This window comes from Taeniopygia guttata, chromosome 4A, assembly GCF_048771995.1.
Source record: "Taeniopygia guttata chromosome 4A, bTaeGut7.mat, whole genome shotgun sequence".
NCBI lineage: Eukaryota > Metazoa > Chordata > Aves > Passeriformes > Estrildidae > Taeniopygia > Taeniopygia guttata.
Window position 1 is genome coordinate 15,336,797 of NC_133029.1, and position 11,547 is coordinate 15,348,343.

General features: G+C 56.1%; 1 protein-coding gene across 1 annotated transcript; it reads left to right on the forward strand.

The window, feature by feature from the left end:
- Positions 1 to 2,208: 2,208 nt before the first annotated feature.
- LOC100221701 (endothelin receptor type B) lies at positions 2,209 to 11,384 on the forward strand. The gene is made up of 8 exons (XM_002195230.6): positions 2,209 to 2,371; positions 4,707 to 5,213; positions 6,059 to 6,171; positions 6,690 to 6,894; positions 7,548 to 7,697; positions 8,344 to 8,477; positions 9,437 to 9,545; positions 10,273 to 11,384. The coding sequence occupies exons 1-8, from the start codon at positions 2,357 to 2,359 to the stop codon at positions 10,420 to 10,422; spliced, it is 1,383 nt and encodes a 460-aa protein (XP_002195266.4). The 5' UTR covers positions 2,209 to 2,356; the 3' UTR covers positions 10,423 to 11,384.
- The last annotated feature ends 163 nt before the right edge of the window (positions 11,385 to 11,547 follow it).

Sequence of the window (11,547 nt, forward strand, 5' to 3'; positions counted from 1 at the left end):
AGCTGAACTGGAACGGGGGCTGGGGCCTGGCTGGGGTTCAGGACTGTGAAGAGCAATTAGTGCCTTATTAGTGCCATAATTAAAGCAATTAGTGGGGGGTCTGGGAGATGCCTCCATCCCCTCCTGTGCACATTCCCAGGCACCCAGCTGCATTCCCTCTGCCATGGGGGGAGCACCCAGATGTTGGGAGGGGAAAGGAGAACCTCCCAAATGATTCTCCCAGGTGTTTCTCTGCTCCATGACCACACCTGTAAGTCGGATTCCTCTCAATCTCCACCCCCCAAAGCAGAGCCCAGCTGAGCCTCTGTGGGGTTCCACCTGCAGGTTGAAGCCCGTGATTCCAGCTGGAAGCAGCAGAGATGCTCCTTCACCAGCTCCTGTCTGGCAAAGCTGTTCCCGTGGCTTGGAATACAAAGCCATTGTCACGTTCCCACAGCTGGCAAGGCTGTGAGGGGTGGATGCCCTGAGCTGTGGCTCTCCCCAGGCCTCAGGGATCCCTGGGCTCCCCAGGAAGCTTTCCTGCTTTCCTACTGTGCCACAAAGCACGGGATGTGGTGTGGCTTTGTGGTTTCATTCTCATCATTGAAGCCACTCAGCACCAGCCTGGGACTCAAATGTGTGTCAGGGCCACTCTGGCTGGGCAAGGTTGGATTTTCCTGGGGTTCTCCCAGGGGCTGGAGCCATCCTTTGTCCCCACCAGAACAGAGAGGGCCATTCATGCCCTGTCCCGTGCAGGAACGTGACTGGCCCAGAATAGACTGCAGGACCCCCCTAGGGGGCAGGGAGGGGGGCCCTGCACTCCCCAAACTCCTCTGTTTTGGGAAAAGAGACCGGGAAAAGCTGCAGTGCCCCGCAGAGGCCAAAGGGTTAAAGGGTGGTTCAATCCATGGATTCTGCCCCGGGCAGAGAGCCCTTTGAGGGGCAGCTCCCTGCTCTGCCTGGGGATGGAGTGAGCAGAGGGGACAGGGCCAGGTCACCTCCTGCTGCCCTTCAGAGCCTCCAGCTGGCAATGGACTTGATTGCTGCTGTGTGGGCCCGACCAAAAGCCCAGCCCCAGAGTCCCAGGAAGGCACCAAGGTGCAGGAATGATCCACTGAGCTCCAGAGTCAGCTCTGGGACACAAAAGGTGGAAACGTCTCTGGGTATTACTGGACAAAAAGGGGCAGCAGCTGGGTGCTCCAGGAAAGGCCAGGCATGGGCTGTGTCCATCCAGCCCAGCCCACCAAACCTGGCTTTTCCTGCTGTCCTTCCCACTTAAACTTGGCTCTACCTCTGTGTCCCTCCCACTTAAACCTGGCTTTATGTCCATGCCCTTCCCACTTAAACCTGCCTCTACCTCTGTGTCCTTCCCACTAAACCTGGCTCTACCTCCGTCCTTCCCACTTAAACCTGGCTTTATCTCCATGCCCTTCCCACTTAAACCAGGCTTTTCCTGCTGTCCTTCCCACTTAAACCTGGCTTTACCTCTGTGTCCTTCCTACTAAACCAAGCTCTACTTGCTGTCCTTCCCACTAAACCTGTCTCTATCTCCGTGCCCTTCCCACTTAAACCTGCCTCTACCTCTGTGTCCTTCCCACTTAAACCTGGCTTTATGTCTATGCCCTTCCCACTTAAACCTGGCTTTATCTCCATGCCCTTCCCACTTAAACCTGGCTCTACCTCTGTGTCCTTCCCACTAAACCTGGCTCTACCTCCGTCCTTCCCACTTAAAGCCAGGTTTAAGTGGGAAGGATACAGAGGTAGAGCCAGGTTTAAGTGGGAAGGACAGCAGGAAAAGCCTGGTTTAAGTGGGAAAGGCATGGACATAAAGCCAGGTTTATCTCCATGCCCTTCCCACTTAAACCTGGCTTTACCTCTGTGTCCTTCCCACTAAACCTGTCTCTACCTCCTTGTCCTTCCCACTAAACCTGGCTTTTCCTGCATACACCCATGATTTCTACCCTATTTACAAGCCTTGACCACTGAGAAAAGCCAGGCTGGTCCAGTTCTCATCAGCAGCTTTGAACAAATCTTGAGATGGGGATCCTGTCACTCATGGAGCAGACAGTGCCACCCCCTGTGCCGCTTTATTTGTTTGTTTTTTCACTCCTTCCCAGAGCTGTCCCGTGTTTCTCCCGCTTTTCCCTCCTCCATCCCCATCCCTCCCTCAGCCATTGGTCGCAGGGGCTGCGCTGGGGGAGCCCTGGGATGTTCTATAAAACCTCCCACTGCGGGAGCACGGGAGGAAGGAGCGTTCCCCGCAGCTCCAGCCCCTCCCAAAAGCCAACTCCAGCATCCAAAGCAGTGCAGCTCCCCCAGGACATGCCCAGCGTCCCGGGCAGGGGGAAGGAGCCCTGAGGAACAGCTCCCAAATTCCATGGTCAGCAGGAAGGTAACGACTCCGATGGAAAGCTTTGCTGTTCTGTGCATTAATCTGCAGACAAAACGATTCCTTGTGTCAGGGTGAATTTTTGCAGGGATTTTTCCCTCTGGGGAAGGCGTTGGAGGGATCACAGTGCCTGGACAAGGTACAGGAGGTGGCAGGCAGAGGAGGAATCCAGCACACCTGGGATGGAAACTCCTTCTGCTCCCGGAGCAGGCTGGGCTCGGGGCAGGGAGCGGTGGGATGTGCTGCTGTCGCCTCCCTCCCTCCTCTCCTCCATCCATAGAGATTGTGCTGTAATATTTATCCACAAAAAAGCTGTGTTTGGTGTCTGGAGAGATGAGTCTGGAGTGGTGGAACTTCTCTGGAAGGGAGGGAGAGGAGGAGGAGGATGGAAGGAGAGGCTGCTGGAGGTGAGGATGCTGCCTGGGATGTGCTGGGCTCTCCTGGGCTCCCAGGGAAGAGGGATTCCAATCCCACTCATGGCACCTTTCAGGCAGATTTAGGCTCTGTAGAGTTGAGGTGACTGAATCAGTTTTCAGTCTGATTTTCTCTCTGGGAGTCTCTCCCTTATTCCCTGAATCCATGCCAGGATTCCAGTGGCTTCAGCTGCCATTTGGGCTGGGCACAGTTGGGATGGGTGAAAGCAATTCTGGATCTGGGGTTTAACCGTGCTGGTGTTGGTTTCCCAGCTGAACAAGCTTCTTGATACTCCTGTGCCTCAGTTTCCCTCAGCTGAGGAAGGGCTGTGCTTCCAAGCACTCCAAGATGGGAAGAGCAAGGAGTAAATGGGCAGTTGGGCAGGAGAGAACCATTTCTCTTTGCCTAAATTTTGGATTTAATAAAATATTTGACTCAGTTTAAGGCGAGATGGGGAGGAAGTGTTTTTCCTCTCCAGTGCTCTGCAGCTGCGCCGTGGAGGGGCTGGGCAGGAGCCCTGTCCTGTGATCCTCCCTCACATGAGCTCCTCTGCCAAGCCCCAGGGTTTTTATGCTTCCACATTTTTCTTTAGCAGAGCTCTGAGGTCAGGCTGGGCTGATGAAAGAGCCCAGGGCTGCGGGGGGCTCTGGGCACGTTCCCTGTTCCAGGGGTGCTCTGGCACCAGCTCTGTCCTCCAGCCACGAGTGGCTGTGCCATCCAAAGCTATCAAAGGTAGAATTCCTACCTCAGGCAGGAATTCTGAGCTGGGTCTGCTCTCTCCTGAGAGCTACAATCCTGTGGGCATGGTGTGGAGGAGAGGCTGGGACGCCCCCAGTGGACACCTGTCCTGGGCGTGCCCCAAAACTGCAACCTCAACCTGTCAGGCACAAAATGCCCCAAAACTAAATCCTACAGATCCCTGACAGGAGGGGACAGCCAGGGGATCGGGCTCTGCTCCAGGGAACAGGGACAGGAGGAGAGAGAACGGCCTCAGGCCGGGCCAGGGGAGGCTCAGGGTGGATACCAGAAGGAATTTCCCCATGGAAAAGGTGCACAGGCCTTGGAAGGGGCTGCCCAGGGAGATTTGGAGTGCCCATCCCTGCAGGTATCCAAGGAACACTGGATATTCCTTGGATATCCAGTGGACTTGGTCCTCTGGGCTGGTGGCGAGGTGGGGATTGGGCACAGCTTGGACTCAATGATCTTGGAGGGCTTTTCCAATGTCAGTGATTCTGGGATTCCAAGTGAGGGTGGGATGGGCACAGAAGGGACCTGGGACTGTGGACAGGAGCAGCAATGCAGGAGCACAGGCAGGTGTCCCAGCCACTGCAGGGCCACGTCAGAGGCACAAGGGACGGTCTGTTCCCCTTCCAGTTTGTTCTGCTGAACTGTTTAAATTTAGCAGCACAAACCCCACCCTCAGGGTCAACAGCTCTGGCCTGGTGGGATCCGATCTGGCATCGTTTCTGTTTGCTGGGATGATGGAGTTCTCCAGCAGCTCATAAATAGAATTGGCTCATAAAATAGAATTATCCAGCTTGGAAGGGAACCACAGGATCAGCCCCTGGCCCTGCACAGACCCCCAGCAATGCCACCCGGGCATCCCTGGCAGCGCTGTCCAAAGGCTCCTGCAGCTCTGGCAGCCTCGGGGCCGTGCCCATTCCAGGGGAGCCTGGGCAGTGCCAGCACCTCTGGGGGAAGAACCTTTCCTGATACTCAGCCTGACCCTCCCTGGCACAGCTTCAGCAGTTCCCTGGGGTCTGTCCCTGCTCACAGTGAGCAGAGATTGGAGTTACCTCTTGTGAGGAGCTTTCAGACCCCAGTGAGGTCTGACCTCACCCTCCTCCTCTCCAGGTTGAGCAACTTTTCTTCTCTCCAATATCCCACCTCTCCATCCTCTGCTAAACAATATCTCCACTGGCAGATCCCAGCAGGACCCCAAGGACACCCCACAAGCACCATGAGGACTCCTGCCTCCATCTTCACGCCCTCAGCAGGACCAATCCCAGCTCCTGCCGCTCTGGCCATTGTCCTGAGCTGCCTCTTCTCCGGGGGGCACAGCCAGACCCCGCGGGCCTTCCAGGAGAGCACGGTGGCCCTGGAGGGGCTTGGCCAGGAGCAGGCCTACAGCCTGGTGCTGCGGGGTGTGCTGGCCCCCAACGTGTCCCACGGCGCCGGCGGGAGCGGCCCCTCGGAGCCGCCCCTGCTGCCCGTGTGCGCCCGGCCCGCCGACATCCGCCACGTCTTCAAGTACATCAACACCATCGTGTCCTGCACCATCTTCATCGTGGGCATCATCGGCAACTCCACGCTGCTGCGCATCATCTACAAGAACAAGTGCATGAGGAACGGCCCCAACGTCCTCATCGCCAGCCTGGCCCTGGGGGACCTGCTCTACATCCTCATCGCGCTGCCCATCAATGTCTACAAGGTGGGCTCTGCCTGGCACGGCGGGCAGGGGGGTGATCCCACCTCAGAAACCTGGGAGGAGCTCCTGAGAAGAGATGGGGCTGCCTCTGGATCCCTGGAAGTGTCCAAGGCCAGCTTGGATGGGGCTTGGAGCAGCCTGGGATGGTGGAGGGTGTCCATGGCCGTGGCAAGGGGTGGCACTGGATGAGCTCTGAGGTCCCTCTGAAGCCCTTCTGGGATTCCATGGTTTGTGTTGGTGCTGAGGCCGAAGGAAAGAGCTGGAATGGGTGGGTGGTTCTGGGGCAGCCTCAGGGAGGGCTCCAGGGGCCAGGGGGACAGAAGGGTTGTGACCTCAGCCTCATTCTCCTCTGGAAGGAGTGGCCTGGATTTCTCCAGCCGTCAGGACACATTGTCCCCACCTCTGCTTGTCCCAGCTGAGTGTGGGGCCACAGAGCCCGTGTTCTGTCAGGAAAGTGAGCGTGCTCAGGGGTCAGAGTCTGCTAAAGGCTTGGGACACACGGCTTTGAAGCTGTCCAGGCTGGACTTCGGCTGTGTCAGAGCAAGACTTTCATTCTCACTTTCACAACAACCCAGAATGAGTTTAGGACTCAGATCCATTCAAAACCCCCCAGGGTCTGGAGTCAGGGCCTGCTGTCTGGACCATCCTTCATCTCTGTGTCCAGTCAGGGAAATGAAAGTTTCCCAGTGCCAGCAAACCGTGGGAAAGCGCCCACATTCCCAGTGGTGGGAAGCTGAGGGCACTCTCCCTGCTCCCTGTGGTTTCCCCACACCTCGTGGGTGCACCCACAGAGAGGAAGCTGGGAGCATGTTCCCAAAGCAGCCTGGTAACATGTGGATCCTCCCCAGCTCCTGGCCAAGGACTGGCCCTTCGGGGTGCAGGTCTGCAAGCTGGTGCCCTTCATCCAGAAAGCCTCCGTGGGCATCACGGTGCTCAGCCTCTGTGCCCTCAGCATCGACAGGTGAGACACAAGAGCCACCCCTGCCCTGCCGAGCCTGCCCTGGCCCTTGGCTGGGACCAGAGGCAGAGCCAGGAGCTCGTTCCCAGGTCAGTGCCAAGATGGGGACAGACTGCTCTCATGTGGAGCTGGAATCCAGCAGGAAGTCTCTGGTGACAGAGCTGAAATCCTGCTGGGAAAGGCTGAGGGGAGGATCATGGTGTGGGTGGAGTGGTGAGGAAGGGTGGCCAAAGACAGCCCCCATCGCATCCCATCGCATCCCATCCCATCCCATCCCGTCCCGTCCCGTCCCGTCCCGTCCCGTCCCGTCCCGTCCCGTCCCATCCCATCCCATCCCATCCCATCCCATCCATCCACTGAGCCCCTGCTTCCCATTCCCACACTTGGGAAGGTCCCGAGGTGGAGGAGGAAGGTGTGAGGGAAAGGACCTTTGGGGACAATTCTAACCTGCCCTTTCTGCTCCCCTCCCTGGCTGCTTTTCTCACTCCCATCTGCTCCTGTCCCGTTCCCACCCCGGGCAGGTACCGAGCCGTGGCGTCCTGGAGCCGGATCCAGGGCATTGGGATCCCCATGTGGAAGGCCATGGAGGTGCTGCTGATCTGGGCCGTGGCTATCGTGCTGGCAGTGCCCGAGGCCATCGCCTTCGACATGGTGGAGCTGAGCTACTGGGAGCAGCACCTGTGGGTGTGCATGCTGGCCTCGGAGCAGAAGTCCCGCTTCATGAGGGTACCCGTGCATCCCCACCCCAATCCCAATTCCAACCCTAATTCCAATCCTGCTTCAGGAGGATACATGTGCATCCTAATCCCAATCCTGACCCAATCCCAATCCTGCTTCAGGAGGATAAATGTGCATCCTAATCCCAGTCCCAACCCAAATCCCAACACCCATCCCAATCCCACTTAATGAGGGTACCTGTGCATCCCAATCCCAACCTTAATCCAAATCCTGCTTCAGGAGGATAAGTGTGCATCCTAATCCCAATCCTGACCCAATCCCAATACCCATCCCAATCCCACTTAATGAGGGTCCTGTGCATCCCAATCCCAACCCTAATCCCAATCCTGCTTCAGGAGGATACGTATGCATCCTAATCCCAGTCCCAACCCAAATCCCAATTACAATCCCCATCCCAACCCCAACCGTAATGCCAATCCCACTTCAAGAGGGTACATGTGCATCCCAATCCCAATCCCAACTCAAATCCCAATCTCAGTTCTGCTTCAGGAGGGTATGTGTGCATCCCATTCCCAATCCCATTCCGAATCCCAATCCCAATCCAAATCCCAATCCTGCTCCAGGAGGGTACATGTGCATCCCAAGCTACCCCTGCTGCCCTTTCCCCATTCCCAGCTGCTCCTTCTCCCTTTCCCCCGCAGTTCTACCGGGATGTGAAGGACTGGTGGCTTTTTGGCTTCTATTTCTGCCTGCCCTTGGTGTGCACGGGCATCTTCTACACCCTCATGTCCTGTGAGATGCTGAGCAAGAGGAACGGGATGAGGATTGCTCTGAACGACCACATGAAACGGGTGAGAGAGCCAGGGAGGAATCCTGGCATTCCCAAAGAGTGCTGTTGGAGGGGGGACACTTCCCATCCCTGTGAAGGACAGGATGAGCTGGCAATGCCTCACAGAGGAACTTGGCATGTTGGTGCAGGGATTACACCAGGGAAAAGGGCCTTCAGCTCCATAATCTCCAGCCTCGGGGATGACCCCAAACCCTTCTGGCCACAGCCCAACTTCATTAGAGCTCTCCTGGTCATTTATCCCAGCACACACCACACTGGATGTGCCAAATCCCAGACAAGGGGTGCAGGAAGAGTTCATTGTCCCCTCCCACGCTTTGGGAATGATTCCCTGAGGAGCTCCAGCTGGTTGTCACCTTAACAGCATGATGGGTGGATGGAGGAGGCCCCGTGTCCCAGGGAACACCATCCCAGCAGAGCCACCAGGAGCGATGGTGGGGAGGGGTCTGGCCCACGTGGAGCTGCTGCTGCCCTGCCCTTTTCCACAGCCTGGACTTGATGCAGAATTCCAGGAGCAACCTGGGCTGGTGCAAAATGTCCCTGCCCACAGCGGGACGAGCTTTAAGATTCCTTCCAATCCAAACCAAACCATTCCACGATTTGGGACCTGCTCCCCTGTGCTCATCCTCCCCCCTGCTCCTGTCTGGCAGCGCCGGGAGGTGGCCAAGACCGTGTTCTGCCTGGTGGTGATCTTTGCACTCTGCTGGCTGCCCCTGCACCTCAGCCGCATCCTCAAGAAAACCATCTACGACCAGATGGACCCAAACCGCTGCGAGCTGCTCAGGTAGGGCCCCCGGGAGGTGACACCGGCCTGGGAGCCCCAGGAGGTGACACTGGCCTCGGAGCCCCAGGAGGTGACACTGGCCTCGGAGCCCCAGGAGGTGACACCAGCCTGGGAGCCCCAGAAGGTGACACTGGCCTGGGAGCCCCAGGAGGTGACACTGGCCTGGGAGCCCCAGCAAATGACACCAGCCTGGTAGCCCCAGAAGGTGACACTGGCCTAGGAGCCCCAGGAGGTGACACTGGCCTGGGAGCCCCAGAAGGTGACACCAGCCTGGGAACCCCAGCAAATGACACTGGCCTGGGAGCCCCAGCAGGTGACACTGGCCTGGGAGCCTCAGCAGGTGACACTGGCCTGGGAGCCCCAGAAGGTGACACCGGCCTGGGAGCCCCAGAAGGTGACACCAGCCTGGGAACCCCACTGGCACCAGCACAGGCCCTGTCAGGTTGTACCAGACTGGGGGAATCTGCCTTCCACCTCCTGCTTTCAGTAATTCCTTGCACTGCCCTCCTGATGGGCACAGAGAGGAGGGGTATTTTATAAAATATAATTTAACCCTTCTCATGTCCCCCATGAGAAGGGTTAAACTATATTTTGGAATGTTCCTGTGAGACTGAGGTCTCCTAGGCACAGGAACATTTCCAGCAGGGCTGAGGGCTCCTCCGTCTCCCTCCCCTTCCATCCATCAGCCAAAATCCAGCCCAGGCCAGGGGCTGCTGCTGTGCTGGGGTTTGGGAACATCAGGAAGCACCAGGAGAAATCACAGCTCATGCTCTTGGCTTCCTCAGGGAATGCTCCATGCAAGGAAAAGTGTTTTTTCTCAGGGAAGGATGGATTTGTGCTCAGCTCTGTTATCAGTCACTGCTCCTCCATGGAAGCAGGATCCCAGGCCAGGCAGTTTGGAAATTCCCTCTGTTCTTCATGAGCTTCTGACATATCTGTTCTCTCCCTTCCCATCCCAGTTTTCTCCTGGTGATGGATTATTTTGGGATCAACATGGCCTCCCTCAACTCCTGCATCAACCCCGTGGCTCTGTACTTTGTCAGCCGGAAATTCAAGAACTGCTTCCAGGTAGGAATGATCCTTCCAGAGCTCCTGGCTGCACTCACCAGGCCCAGGGGCACAAGCTGATCTTATTCTTCATCCCAAATTTTCCCTGTTAGATACCTATCTTCTCCAAGTACACCAGAGCTCAGTGCCCTGCTGGGGGGAGGCTTTTGTGAGAGCAGGATTTAGGATAAGCCAAAAATTCCCTGTCACTTTGGGACAGGAACATCCCCACAAACCCTCAGACCAGGAGCTGGGGCTGCTGCACACTTTGAACCCAAGATGTTGGGAGATAATTTTTAGGATTAGTGAAGCCCTGAGAAAGAAAGGGAAGGAGATTGGGATGGGATGGGATGGGATGGGATGGGATGGGATGGGATGGGATGGGATGGGATGGGATGGGATGGGATGGGATGGGATGGGATGGGATGGGATGGGATGGGATGGGATGGGATGGGATGGGATGGGAGTTGAGCCCAGCTAAGCATCACCTGTATTTCACCTTTATTTTCTGTCCCCTAATGAAAAGAACACACAATTACAAAAAAATACCCCAAATTTCAGCATCCTCATTTCCCACCCTCACCAGCCCTATCCTGGAAAACCCGTTCCCAGCAAAATGCAGGACAGCAGCGCTCAGCAATTCCCAGCCTGGCACTGTTCAGGGCCACCTGCCGGCACGATGTGGGAATATTTCCTCCTCTTTTCCCATATCCCACGTGTGTGACCTCTCCCTCTTATGTCTTCCCAGTCCTGCCTGTGCTGCTGGTGCCAGAGACCGGCCCTGAGCATCACCCCCACGGATGAGAAGGGATCTGTTGGGAAGTGGAAAGCCACGGGGCAGGAGCTGGGGCTGGACCGGAGCAGCTCCCGCCTGAGCAACAAGTACAGCTCTTCCTAAATCCCTGTCACTGCCCAGGACACGGCACAAGGACAGCAGGACCCCTCCGATCCTCTCCCAGGCTCCTCCTGGCTGGGCCTGAATCAGCTTTGCCTTTGTGTCCTAACCCAACTGGAAGGAGCTGGAGCATTCCCCAGGACCAGCTCCAAGCCCAGCCCCTGGTCCCTGCAGTCACCCCTGCAGGAGAGGGAGAGAGGGAAGGGCATTCACATCCTCACAGGACTTTTCATTTCCTTCCAGGAAAACCAAGGGACTTCTGGCCACTGCCTCAGGGTGGAACGTGGGGTGGGGGGATGCGTGTGGGAAGGGAAGGAATGTTGGGGTGAGGAGAAGAGGGAGAGTGACAATTCCCAGCTGTAAAAGCCAAGCAAAGCCTGGATAAACCCTTGTAATGGACAGAGATGTCCTCGTGGTCATGTAGAGGTGGGAAAGGCAGTGGAGAAGATTCAATCTCAGCTGGAAGAGCCACTAGAACCAAGTAAAATATGGGAAAGGGCTCTCTTGAATTTATTATTGGCAGTAATTCATCCCCCAGGTGATTTGCCATCAATTTTCAAGGCCAGGTTGGACAGGGCTTGGAGCACCCTGGGATAGGGGAAGGAATCCCTGCCCATGGCAGGGGTGGGAGGAGAGGGAGTGGGGGTCCCTCCCAACCCAAACCAGTCTGTGAATCCATGTGATTCCATTCTAATGTTCTTGCCAAAACTTTCAGAAAAACTACATGAAAAAGTTGTATTTATCAGTTTTTTTACAATTTTTTGTTGGTTTTCCTACATCTCTCTTTTCCCTCTCTCTCTTTTCCTTCTTCTCCTCTTCTACCTTGTCACAGAAAAAAAATGGAGAGAGGAAAAGGGGAGCAGAGACGTGACCTGCAATTAAAACATTTTCCAGGTGTTGGGGTGGACTTGTAGCTTAATTTTCACTGAAATGTAAATGTTTTACAAATAAATCATGAAGACAAATGGGTTTCAAGGAAAACAGAAACTGAGGAATATCAAGACTAGCCCATTTTCCCAATCTGTGGAGCAGAAATTTTCCCAAATTTCCCAATCTGTGGAGCAATCTGTCTCCATGTTCTATGACTTTCCATCCCTGTGCTGAGCAGAACACATAATGAGCTCTGCA